The sequence below is a fragment of the Oxyura jamaicensis genome, chromosome 17 (assembly GCF_011077185.1).
Source record: "Oxyura jamaicensis isolate SHBP4307 breed ruddy duck chromosome 17, BPBGC_Ojam_1.0, whole genome shotgun sequence".
NCBI classification, from domain to species: Eukaryota; Metazoa; Chordata; class Aves; order Anseriformes; family Anatidae; genus Oxyura; species Oxyura jamaicensis.
This window is the reverse complement of record NC_048909.1, coordinates 8,556,159-8,567,661: the sequence shown is the minus strand read 5'-3', so window position 1 is coordinate 8,567,661 and position 11,503 is coordinate 8,556,159. Positions and strand designations below refer to the sequence as shown.

The 11,503-nt window shown below is 48.5% G+C and overlaps 2 protein-coding genes, 1 long non-coding RNA gene and 2 other non-coding genes across 5 annotated transcripts; 1 reads left to right on the top strand and 4 right to left on the bottom strand.

Moving 5' to 3' along the window:
• Window positions 1-1,091: 1,091 nt before the first annotated feature.
• Window positions 1,092-6,085, bottom strand: LOC118175438. The gene is made up of 6 exons (XR_004754971.1): window positions 5,895-6,085; window positions 5,551-5,617; window positions 4,763-4,831; window positions 4,061-4,107; window positions 3,150-3,202; window positions 1,092-1,480 (listed from the first exon to the last, which is right to left on the bottom strand). It is a non-coding gene; the product is annotated as an uncharacterized LOC118175438 (long non-coding RNA).
• Window positions 4,585-4,717, bottom strand: LOC118175640. The gene has a single exon (XR_004755051.1). It is a non-coding gene; the product is annotated as a small nucleolar RNA SNORA17 (small nucleolar RNA).
• Window positions 5,166-5,302, bottom strand: LOC118175639. The gene has a single exon (XR_004755050.1). It is a non-coding gene; the product is annotated as a small nucleolar RNA SNORA17 (small nucleolar RNA).
• A 1,152-nt stretch (window positions 6,086-7,237) lies between the features above and the next one.
• Window positions 7,238-8,959, bottom strand: MRPS2 (mitochondrial ribosomal protein S2). Its single transcript, XM_035341651.1, has 3 exons — window positions 8,643-8,959; window positions 8,394-8,523; window positions 7,238-8,155 (listed from the first exon to the last, which is right to left on the bottom strand). The coding sequence occupies exon 3, from the start codon at window positions 8,149-8,151 to the stop codon at window positions 7,612-7,614; it is 540 nt and encodes a 179-aa protein (XP_035197542.1). The 5' UTR covers window positions 8,152-8,155; window positions 8,394-8,523; window positions 8,643-8,959; the 3' UTR covers window positions 7,238-7,611.
• C17H9orf116 (chromosome 17 C9orf116 homolog) lies at window positions 8,945-10,231 on the top strand. Its single transcript, XM_035341652.1, has 3 exons — window positions 8,945-9,039; window positions 9,126-9,198; window positions 9,773-10,231. Exons 1-3 carry the CDS (start codon window positions 8,966-8,968, stop codon window positions 9,956-9,958), a joined length of 333 nt encoding a protein of 110 aa, XP_035197543.1. The 5' UTR covers window positions 8,945-8,965; the 3' UTR covers window positions 9,959-10,231.
• The last annotated feature ends 1,272 nt before the right edge of the window (window positions 10,232-11,503 follow it).

Sequence of the window (11,503 nt, the reverse complement as noted above, 5' to 3'; positions counted from 1 at the left end):
AATTCATCTGGGGTGAGGCTGAGCGTTTGTAAGGTTTCTTCACTTGAAGGGTTGTGAGTTCCTCAGCCCACTGGAGTTGCCCTTAGTTCAGTATTAACATTGCATAGTCAGGACTCCACCTCCAGGCACCGCACTAAGTGCAGGTACAGGTTTCTGCACAGCACAGAGCGTCTGGGGGAGGGCAAGGACTGGAATCCTTTTAATGAGGCTCCACGAGCTACCCCAGCTCCTCTTCTATTGTCCTGTATTCCCATGGCAACTAGCTCCACTGACAAATTTTCTTCTGCTATTAAGAAAAGAAACCTAACAACCATGCCAAATCCTCTCATTTTCAGGACAGCCATTTTTCACCCTCCCATCTGTTTGAAATCTTAAAAGCAAATTTTGTCCTGGTAAATGGCACTCCCACTACTTAATCCCCACTGCTCCCTTCCCCAAAAGCCCTATTAGATAAAGCAGCAGGTAAGACAAAAGAAAACAAATACAGTCTGTACTTATCCACATCATCCCAAGGATCAGAACCTCCTTGTGCATTTACGAGTTGTTCAGGAGAAAGACAGCCCGCGTATTTAACAGAACTAGCTGACACTTCATTCAAATAAAGACTTTGGACAAAAATATCACATTACCATGTAATTAATTCATCTGCAAACCCCAGGAACAGGACTGGACACTCATTGTGACACACACCCCAAGAACCCAGTTTTGTTCATCACTAATACAACACACAAGTGCTTCCAAACAACTGATTATTGTTTGCAAGTTTTGGTACAATGTGAAACATGACTAAAGGCAAAGCTATTTTACCCTCATAAAGCCTCCTTCCAACTTCCCACAGCAGTTGGAAAAGGAAGAGCTCAAACAGTGAAAGGCTGACAAATGGATCTCAACAGATGCTGCTGCTTGAGCAGCATGGTAGATTTAAGAGTGCTAGAGGAGGACTGAGTTCAGAAGCAAGTTTCTACCTTTCTTTGTTCAAGGCTGAAAAAAAATCACAGTTCTCATACGCAGAGGTAAATCCTAAATCACAGAATGGTTTAAAATATTACTTTGTGTTGTACAAATACACAAGCATAATTCAGACTTGTAGGTAGCGTTTTTATAGTAGTTTTATTTTAAGCCTCTTCAGCCATATGGAGAAAACACATCGAGACAACAGTGCTTCAAAATATGGGCGTGAATGTGTTCACTTCGCGTGTGAGCCAAGATTACTGGCAGAAATTAAAGCCCACAACTTTCAAGGCTCTTCATCAAGAGTACACGAAAAGCAGGACACTTGGAGCTATACATTTGAGCACACAGGTTACAGCAAACATTCAGAACTACATTCAAGTATTGCGTGAGGTTTTGCTGGCTGTAGTTTGCTTGAGCCATGTAAGAAAAAAGACGAAGCTTTAGGAATCTTCAAATGCAGACACTCCTAAACCATTTCTTTCACTGTAGCCAGGTTTGCGAGAAGTTTTAAAATTCAAGGCATGATCTGCAAATAAAAAAAACGCTCAAGATGTTAGACAAGAACTTCAAATAAATATAGCCAGCAAAAGTTAGCAATAAACATTAATACTAAGACGGTAATTAATCCATACCATTGAGACTTCTACTGTTCACTGTGGTGTATCTAAGCTCAGAAATTACACTTCAGTCCAGAAAAAAAACACATGAATCTGCAATTCACTGGCTGAAACCCCTGCAGTGGAAGCTGAGTGCCTTAAAATACACAGAAGGTGTGTGTGTGTGTGTGTGTATATACATATATATATATATATATATTTAAAATCAGAATCACTTCAATACAAAATATTGATCTTCTCCAAAGCCAAAAGCCAGGTAACTCTTGATAAATACTCACAGCCCAGGACTGCTGCTCAGTCTTGGGAAGATGGTTAGCAGCAAATGCCACTGGGGAAATTTTAATAGATGTTCTTTCCATGCCTCACAGTAAAGGTCTAAAGAGAGCCTCATTAGGCACTCACTACCCCTACAGGACCCTTGATGTGAGTGAAGTCTAATGAAAAAAATCCATTACGTATTTTGGCGTTAAAAGAAGTCAGGAAATATAAATGGAAGAGTCGCATCTTAAGGCATGCCTCTCTGCATACCCATATCCCCAACAACCTTATTAGCATTCTTTTCCAACACCACTGCTGGTAGGCAGTGACTTTTCCCAATTAAATGGCTCATTTTGCAGCCAGCAGCTACCCGCTTGGTTAATGGCACCTTTGGCCCCCATAATGCCCATTTAATGAGGACATTTTCCAACATTTAGCACTGCCAGGTTTTGTCAAGCTATTAGTCACTGCAAAGCCTCAGAGTTTCACAAGGCTATGTGTAGCCAGAGCTGCTCTCACTTCCAGCATGCTAACATACAAATACAGCAGAAAACAACTAAATTGCAGTGTGCTCAATGATATTTTTGCTTTTTGTCTACTGTGTTACCAGTTAGACCACGATAAACAAGGAAGCTACATCTTGTCTCAGGAAGCACTCCCTTCTACATTTACTGAAAGACATTTTAATCTATCTTTTATTTCTACAGTATGTCTACAATCTCATCACTTGCAGATCTGTGACAACCATTTTTTCCAGCAGCGTTGTGTCAGACTGCAACAGGAGACCCTGTTTTGATCATTTCTGACACTTCACAATACATAGAGCATGTTCTCAGCAAAAGTGTCTTTGATTAAACAGTACTTCACTGTACAGACACTTACAAGAAGTGCTGTGCTTTACTGCTGCTACTTCTGTAACATTTATTAACATCAGTAATCTGAAATTGCATAGCTCCTGTCTGTGCCCATGACAAAGTAATTTTCATTTGTTGAACTTGTGGTTTCTCGAATACCTAAAAAAAAGGTTTCTACGAGAACACCTCCCCCAGCCAACTCTTACATGCACAATCACTTTTTTTGTCTGCTAAGTTCACGTGCATGAGCTGAATACCAAAGCACCTACAGTACAGGTAAACCCTGAATTTTAAATGCACACTTCTGGAAAGATCTTAACATGCCACCTTGAGCAAGTTTTTGATGTGCCCATGTCCTGTAAGAATACAGAGGGACAAGATGTACCAACCCCAAAACACCTACCCTGACGTTGCTTCAGTAACACACTGCTATTTGTGTATGCTTCCAAGAGACGATAATACTTACCTTCAACATTTGATGCAAACTGCAAAACAACTCGGACCCGTTCTCAAACACAGCTGTAAGAAGAAAAAACATCTTAAGTTGTTTTTGTTTTATTTAACTGCCCAAAGCAAGCATGATTTAAAAGCCATATTTCAGAAGACTGCCAAAGGTGCCGATTGCACCTTTTGGTCAAGCTTACTCAGCACCCTCTGTAGTGAAGAAGCTGTTGGCTGAGAGTTTAACAAATGTTAGGGAAAGGGTACCATTTTCTCCATATCCTGAATCCATACCCAACTGCTTCTAGACCATGCCAGTACTTGGAAAACAAACGCAAGTGCCTGTTTCCCCTATCTACTCCACTCCCAGGTGCTAAACCCTGCAAAACTCAAGAGCTGCACTATATTGCTATCCCCCCTTTACAGATGGAACAGAGATCAAAGCAAGGATGTCTCACAGGCCACAAAGGACTGCGTTCAAGGCAAAAATAGAACTCAAGGATAGAGCTGTCATTTCTATTTGTCCTTGCAAACAAAAAAAAATAGCAAAAGGACCTTCCTCCCTGATGTGATTAAAACTGACATCATTCTAGCTATCTTTCCAAGGAAATTTGCTCCATCTTCCGCTGATTCTCTCGAGAGGTACACATGAAAATGTCAAGTTAAAATCTGAGCAGTTGCAGGTTTCAGGCACAGGAAGCCTGTTCATCTCTGCCCCCTAATGATATTAAGATGTCATGACATAAAGATCTCCAAGGAGTCAGGACTATTAGAAGAAGTAAGACTGGAGTTGGCCATCTCTCCATGCCAATAAAAGACATGATATGCAAGAAACCTGAATTAGCTTTCAACAGAGAACATGTTAGCAAAACGTAAGTTAAGTTCTAGCAAAAACAAAATTCAGTTGCTTTTATATCACAGATTCTAAAAACTCACCTTTGTTGCGCGGAAGTATCTTTTCAAACAACTGCCTTCAGAATTTCCTATTAAAGAAAAGATGATGATTATATTCATAGCAAAAGAAATCAGAAGCAAGAAAAATGGATGTAAGCCACAACGTAGATAAATGACTCTTTGGAATTTTACAGTAGCAGTAGCTAACTTGGAATTCAGGCTCAGTGTTCTCCCTCTGCCTCATTCTTAAGACAATGGAGCAGAAAAAAAAGCACAGCCTGGAAAGAATACTCTTTGCAGCCCGGTATTTCCATGGAAGCAGAGCAAGACACCAAGGAAGCTACTGAATTTTCAAGACTGCAGCTCGGCATAATGAATGCACAGGGCTGCTGACATCTGATGGTAGATAAGTCAGTCACATCTCTCAACTGCCACACAAACAAGATATTTATTGAGAATGACTGTCACACTGAAGGATAGGACTAGCTTCCATACCCTGTCCCTACACGGCTGTCCGAATTGCAAGATTTAAGATTAACATTAAAAAAAAAAGCAAGCTGGAAAGAAGTGTCAGGTTGCTCGCCATTTCTGAGTGCTCACCGGTTTCAGAGCACTAGCGAAGACGTAGCCTTTTCCTTTCTGCCACCTAATGACACAAACATGGCACTACAGCCACATCTGCAACACGACTGGGGCAGGGCATGGAGCTCCTCAGCACGTGAACCTGCATCTACAGCTGCTCACCTCAGGTCTTGGAGGAGACCTCCTGTCTTGGAGAAGACCTCCTGGGTCTACCACTTCACACACCTTTCTCTGAAAGAGTAAAAAATACACAAAGAATTTATGATAGCTATTTAGACGTGCTTTAAAGCCTAGTTATGTGTTTATATTTGCTAAGAAATTGAAAGGCCCAGTAAAAGAGAGAAACTAGATGCATAGTGCAGGCTATTTTTACTTCCAGACAGCATTAGGGTTGGGGCTGCCAGCATGCAACCCTCAGGACTTGCCCATTCAATACAGCACATACAGAACAGCTTTCTGTTCTACCACATAGAGCTCTCACACTTCAGGCAATTAAAAAACAAACGAACAAACCCAGGAGAGATTTGGTTTCTCAAAAGCCTCCTAACAACAGCAGCCTGTCTGCAGTGTCAGGCCAGCAATCACTCTGAGTGCTCACGGGTTTGGGAACACCCGAGCGTAGAACATAGCCTGTCTCTCTCTGCCACCTAATGACACAAAGGTGCCACAGCAGCCACCTTTGCAACGCCTGTGGCAGGCAGGAAGCAATTTCGAAAAACAGCAAGCACACAAAGACCGAAGGGCAGCATCACGGGTATTTGTAAGCACAGGATTGTATCACCTACTCCGAAAGTTGTATTGGAAAGGTGTTTGGTGCAGATACTGACACTAAATGTCGTACAGAACTTAAGATGTAAGCTTATGAGGTGCCTGAAACTTGTTTGCCAGCAGTGCCTGGCTTTTCCTCACAGCATGGGACGTGGACAGGCCTCGTGTTAAGCATTACTCACCCTTGGTTCTTCATGCTGAAAGATCTTTCTCATGCCGAAAAACCTTGCTCATTTCACCCTTTGCCTTCTGCAAGAGAAAAGGAATAAAAAATGAGGAAGAATGTGATTAGGAAAAGATGCTTAGCTGATTACATAACAAGCTTATTTCTGAACTATACCACTTAATAGTATCTCAGGGGAAAATTATTAAAATCAAAAAACGTAACTTGCTAAGCAGATTCCCTTAAAATCACTCAAATCTTTAACGTTTAAATCCTGAGGAGACCGCAGCCCTCAGTGCTTCCCCCAAGCACACCCCGGCCACGCTCCCTGTCTCCCCCTCTTATCCCCCCCCCGCCGCCCACCTGCCCACGGCGGCTCCTGGCCTTCAGCTCCCGGCTCCGTCCTCATCTTCCTCATCCTCCTCTTCCTCCCGCCCGGGGCCCCGCGGCCGTTCCCTCAGCGCCCAGCCACGGGGCCCCGTGGCGGGGCAGAGGCGCCTCTGCAGCTCGGTGCCCGCTCCCGGCACCATGGCGGGGCCTCCTCGGAGCACCCCCGGCTCCCCGAGCCCCCTCGACCCGGCCCAGCCCCGTCCCCTCGCCGGTCGCCGCTCCGAAAGGCCGGGCCGGAGCCCGCCTCCCGCTTATAAAGGGCGGGCGGCGGAGCGCGGCGGGGACACCCCGAGAAGGACGCGACCGCCGCCTGCCGGCCCGGAGGGCGCGAGGCGTCCCCTAAAGGGCATGGGGACATGGAGGCACGGTCGGTAGGGCTGGAAAAGGCCTCCAGGATCCAGCCGTCCCCCTACCACCAGTACCACCCCTAAACCATGTCCCCAAGCACCACGTCCAGCCTCTCCTTGAACACCCCCAGGGACGGTGACTCCACCGCCTCCCTGGGCAACCCGTCCCAATGCCTGACCGCTCTTTCTGAGGAGAAATGTCTCATTTCCAACCTGAACCTCCCGTGGCACAACCTGAGGGCATTCCCTCTGGTCCTATCACTGGTTACCTGTGAGAAGAGGCCGACCCCAGCTCCTCACAGCTTCTCCCCCTCGGGCAGCTGCAGAGAGCAGTGCATCTCAAGAAGGAAGGCAGGGAAGCACGCCAAGACTACATAGTTTAGCTTTCTCCACTCATCACAAATGGTTACATATTTTCTAAGTTTGGCCCTATAAAAAGGTAAAAGAAGAATTCATAAAACATTACCTGAGTGGCAGAAAAGCATGGTTAGATAATTATACAAATCAACCTCCGCTTGGTGTAGGTACAAGAGCTACAAATTATCACCCTCTGGAAAGAGGCATCCAAAAGGTCGGGTTCCCACTCATCAGCAGGGTCACAAAATACATCAGCAGCTTTATTGCTGTCGTTACTCTCATGGGGACACCGGGACATGGGGACCCATCCCCAGGGGCTCTTCCCCTCCCTGCGCCTGACCCCCACACCGTGAGACTGCACTTAGGGCCCCATAGAGGCATGGGGCATGTTAGAGGCTGGTTTTCCCTTTTTTTTTGGAGTCCCTGAGTACCCTGTTGTGGTGGATGCCAGACCCCAAGGGGCCCAGCACCCCCATGACGTACGGGCTGGCCTTGCACAGCCCCCTGCCATCCGAGGGGCTCCAGGACGGAGCACCTGCAGCCCTTTGTTCCCCTCATCCTGTGAGCATGAACATTTGACAGAGATTTCCCCACCATCGCATGTAACGGGAAGAAAGTAGAAGGATCAAAGCCCTTTATTTGTCACATAAAGAGGTGTGTGATATGCGTGGTTTCATGCCAGACCATTAGCTTGGGAACAGGACGGCCTTAGGACAGTGGTGCCTCCTTGCAACAGGGCCAAACCAGGACAGAGCTGAGACTGGCCCTGCTCCACCTCCCCTCGGAACGCTCCAGCCAAATTATTTCTGAGCTGGAGATGTCCCTCAGCACTGCTCTGCTTAAAGCTGGTGCTCTGGGTGCAGGACCAGAGCGATACTGTGGGTGCAGCACCCACAGGAGCAGAGCAGGACACCCATCTCCAGCGGGGAGCTGAGCCACACTGCTGGGCACGGTCATGCCTGTCCCTCGGCCAGCATGAAGCGGCTCTAATTGCCCTCCACTTTGCTCTGGTGGTCGTGGAAGACCTCCCTCTGCTTCCTGTAGTCTTTTGCACGAATGATGGTCATCTTGAAGAGCTTGCAGTAGAGCTCCATGGCGGTGGGGCTGTCATCGTTCCCGGGGATGGGGTAGGTGATGAGGCAGGGGTTACAGTTTGTGTCCACCACCCCCACCGTGGGGATGTTCATCTTGGCGGCATCCCGGATGGCCACGTGGGGCTCGAAGACGTTGTTGAGGCTGCTGAGGAAGATGAGGAGGTCGGGCAGGCGGACGCCGGGCCCGAACTGGATGTGGGCGTTGGTGAGCAGGCCGCCCTGCCAGTAGCGCGTGTGCGCGTACTCCCCGCACTCCCGCGCCGTGCTCTCGACCAGGTGGCAGAACTGGCGGTTGCGGCTGACGAAGAGGATGATGCCCTTGCGGTAGGCGATGTGGGCGGTGAAGTTGAGGGCCAGCTGGAGATGATCCATCGTCTGGTCCAAGTCGATGATGTCCTGATCCAGGCGGCAGCCGAAGATGTAGGGCTCCATGAACCTGCGGGGGCAGAGGGCGGGTGACGCATGGGGACGTGGGGCTACACCGAGCAGAAATTTCTGGCCCCATACCCCAGCTCCCAGCCTGTGCTTTTGTAAACGTGCCCTGATGGAAATGTGGGGCTGTGTGGGCTGCCCCAGCCCCTGCCTGCCTTGGTGCCACCTCCAAAGGCTTGTGTAGACTGTGGAAACGCTCCTGATGTGAACAAGTGCCGGATCACGAGACGGGCAGCACTCACCTATGCCGACATCCCTTTTTGTGCCCCAGGTGCACCCGGGCATTGAAGAGATCTTTCAGGGAGAAGAGCTCCTTCACGTTGAAGAAGTCGGGGTGGCTGAGAGGCTCGGTGAGCAGCCTGTCACCCGCACCTGGGAGAAGGACAAAAACCCCAGCCATCGCTCCCTCCCTCCCGCGCTGGCAGGAGCCGGAGGAAAGCCCCGGGGACAGGCCGGGCCGGGGGAAGGGGCCGGGGCTCGGCAGCACTCACCGGGACCGGGGGAACGGGCAGCTGGGGCCGGGGCCGGGACCGGGGCCGGGAGGCTGCTGTAGAGCCGGGGGGCTGCTGCGGGGAGAGAAGCACAGCGGTCATACTGCCGGGCACGGCTCGGTTTAGCTCGGGACGGCTCGGTTAAGCTCGGCACAGCCCGACCCCTCACCTGCCCGCAGGATCCGCGGCACCGCCATGATCCGAGCCCGCGGGAGGAAGAGGAAGAGGAGCGGAGCCTTCCGCTTCCCCCGCCCCACCACCTCCCCGTGCTGCTGCCCCCCCCTCCGGTCCCTCCCGGTCCCCTCCGGTCCCTCCCGGTCCCCATGTCCCGTCCGGACGCCCCGGCAGACTCCGACCCCCGGTACCGCGGGAGCCTGCAGCACCCCGCCGGCTCCCGGTGAGCGCAACCCCGGCCCCCCCCCCCCGACCCCAAAACCCCCCGGTCCCAGCCCGGTTTGATGCGCTGTGTCCTCCTCCCTGCAGGCAGCCGCACCCCCTGTACCGGACCAGCAGCCAGGCCTACGGGAGCAGAGCCCCCACGGTGCACGAGATGCCGGTAGGTGAGAGCCCCAAGAGGGTCCCTGGGGTCCCGGTGGCTCCAACGGGTCCCGGCCTCTCCTTGGGCCTCCTGGGGGGGGTTTTGCCTCCCTCCCAAAGCAGAGGGGCACAGACATAAGAAGTGGTGCCCTGCTACGGCTCGCAAAGACTCCCACGTTTGCAAAGCCCCCCAGTGTGGGTGGAAAGGAGAGCTGGTGCTGGCACGCTGAGCTGGAGCTTCCCAAGGGTCTGCGGCTAACAACACCACGCTGACAGTGCTGGGTTCATTTTCTTCCTCACGGGTCCATGCCCTCCGTCAAAGCTTCCATGCCGAGGCAGAGCAAACCTCCCTCCTGCCCCAAAGCAGCCAGGCTAGGAGGTTTTGGTGGTCACATCTCAGAGATAGCATTCAACAGCCATTGGCAGACCCAAGAGCTCTGAGCCATCTCAAACCCCCATCCCGTGACAATGAACTCCTGGAGGTGCATTGAGATAAAGAACCCTTACAGGTTTGTCCAGACTTGTGCAAATTGCAGGTACTGCTGATGTTGGCGTGTAAATCATCTCCTTTCTTCCGTTTCTCCTCCTTACAGACCACCTTGCACGTCACCTCACATGCGTTTTCGAACACTCTGGCACAGTATGGCATGTACAGAAATAACGGGCTCAACACCTACCTGGACAAGAGCCACGTCACCGGCCCAGACAACTTCATCACCCCCCATGACACCCTCAACTTCCATCCCAGCTACAACGCCAGCGGGCCGTCGTACTGTTAGGGCTGCGGCACCAGCAGCTGTAATACCAACCCGCTTCAGTTTAGTGCTGGTTGCATAGGTAAAAAAACAAATCCCCCCCCCAAAAAAAACAAGCAGGCAAACAACAGCACTGACCTTACCCTAAATCTGTGATCACAACAGAAACGTAGGCTGTGCGCAGGGAATTAAGTGGGTAAGCAAGTCGGTGTGACATCCACAGTGTTGAGAGAGTCCTAAACTTAATCTCCTGTTTGGAGCTGTTGTCTTAATAAAGAAACACATGCAGGAAAATAATGTTGTTCCAAATGCCTGTGAGTACACAGCAATGCTGTGGCTGCTACCTGGTGTCCCAGGCCATGCTGCTCCGCCACGCAGCTATTATTTTTGGATGGGTTTTGTTGCTCACCCAATATTGATTATCTGATAAGATAAGCAGGGAAGGGGCAATTACTTCTCTCTGAACACTGGAGTCCATGGCATTAGCACTGTGTCTGCTGCGAGGAATCCACAGCACTTATCCACTGCTGAAAATTATAGTTGTTGTCACCAAGAGGAGTAAAACACTATAAAGGGTCAAAAAAAATCATATGGCACAATAAGCAGCAGCAGATTAACACACATGCTCACACTTAAACACATAAATCGGAATTTAATGAGCTTTTTTTTCTCTTGAACATAGGAATAAAAGCGTAGTAACATAAGGCTTGCTATTACAACATGACAAAATAGCTACAAAATTAACAGGTCAAAGGTAGCAGTGCATTTCTAGAAATGATCCCCCCCAACTCCAAACTCTTGTATGTATTTTATTAAATAGGACTCCTAACTAGTTAAGGCCACAAATTTAGCTGTGGGGGAAAAGAAAGTGAAATCCGTGTTATCAAAACCGAATTCAGTAGTTTGGTAGGAAAAACACACACAGCAACTTTGGTGCGAGATGAAAATCACTAACTTATGGAATGAATTTTACTAGAAATAACACCTTAGTTTGTAAATATTGAATGTGACTAAATGACATTTAAATAGCTCCTGAAACGTTCTATTTAATTTATAGGCAGCACATACTTAAAATAGTAGAACGACATACACTACAGAAATATGCATTCCCTTAACCTTTTCTCTCTAACTAAAGATCCGTTAAACTCTTGGCTCATATATCATTAATAAATAAGATTTTTTAAACAACATTTCTGTGCTATTTAAATAACCAAAATGCATGTTTTGCAGAGGTATCTTTAAGCCTTTGGATGTTCAATGGTTTCTCGCAGACAGCATGTTCATCTGTCTCATCTCTCAAAACTACAATGCCTTAAGAAATTCCTGAGGAAAAAAAAACAACAACTAATCCCAAGAAAAAAAAACTCCCTAAGTTTTGTTGTAACAACTGTAGTTAGACAGAGAAACTGCATCACTTATCCAGTAGCTGCACTAAAAGGAACACTGTGTCATATTTTACTTAAAAACTACTTTTGAAGAGAAACAAGCCTGTTTACGGATGAGAATCTCTGACCTTACCAGTTAAACGTAGTGATAGTATATATAAAAAAGGAGCTTAATGCTACTCCA

Coding starts and splice junctions, on each gene's coding strand:
- MRPS2 (XM_035341651.1), bottom strand. CDS start 8,151: ATGGAGCCCTACATCTTCGGCTGCCGCCTGGATCAGGACATCATCGAC.
- C17H9orf116 (XM_035341652.1), top strand. CDS start 8,966: ATGTCCCGTCCGGACGCCCCGGCAGACTCCGACCCCCGGTACCGCGGG. Junction 9,040..9,125: donor CAGCACCCCGCCGGCTCCCG/GTGAGCGCAACC, acceptor TCCTCCCTGCAG/GCAGCCGCACCCCCTGTACC. Junction 9,199..9,772: donor CCACGGTGCACGAGATGCCG/GTAGGTGAGAGC, acceptor TCCTCCTTACAG/ACCACCTTGCACGTCACCTC.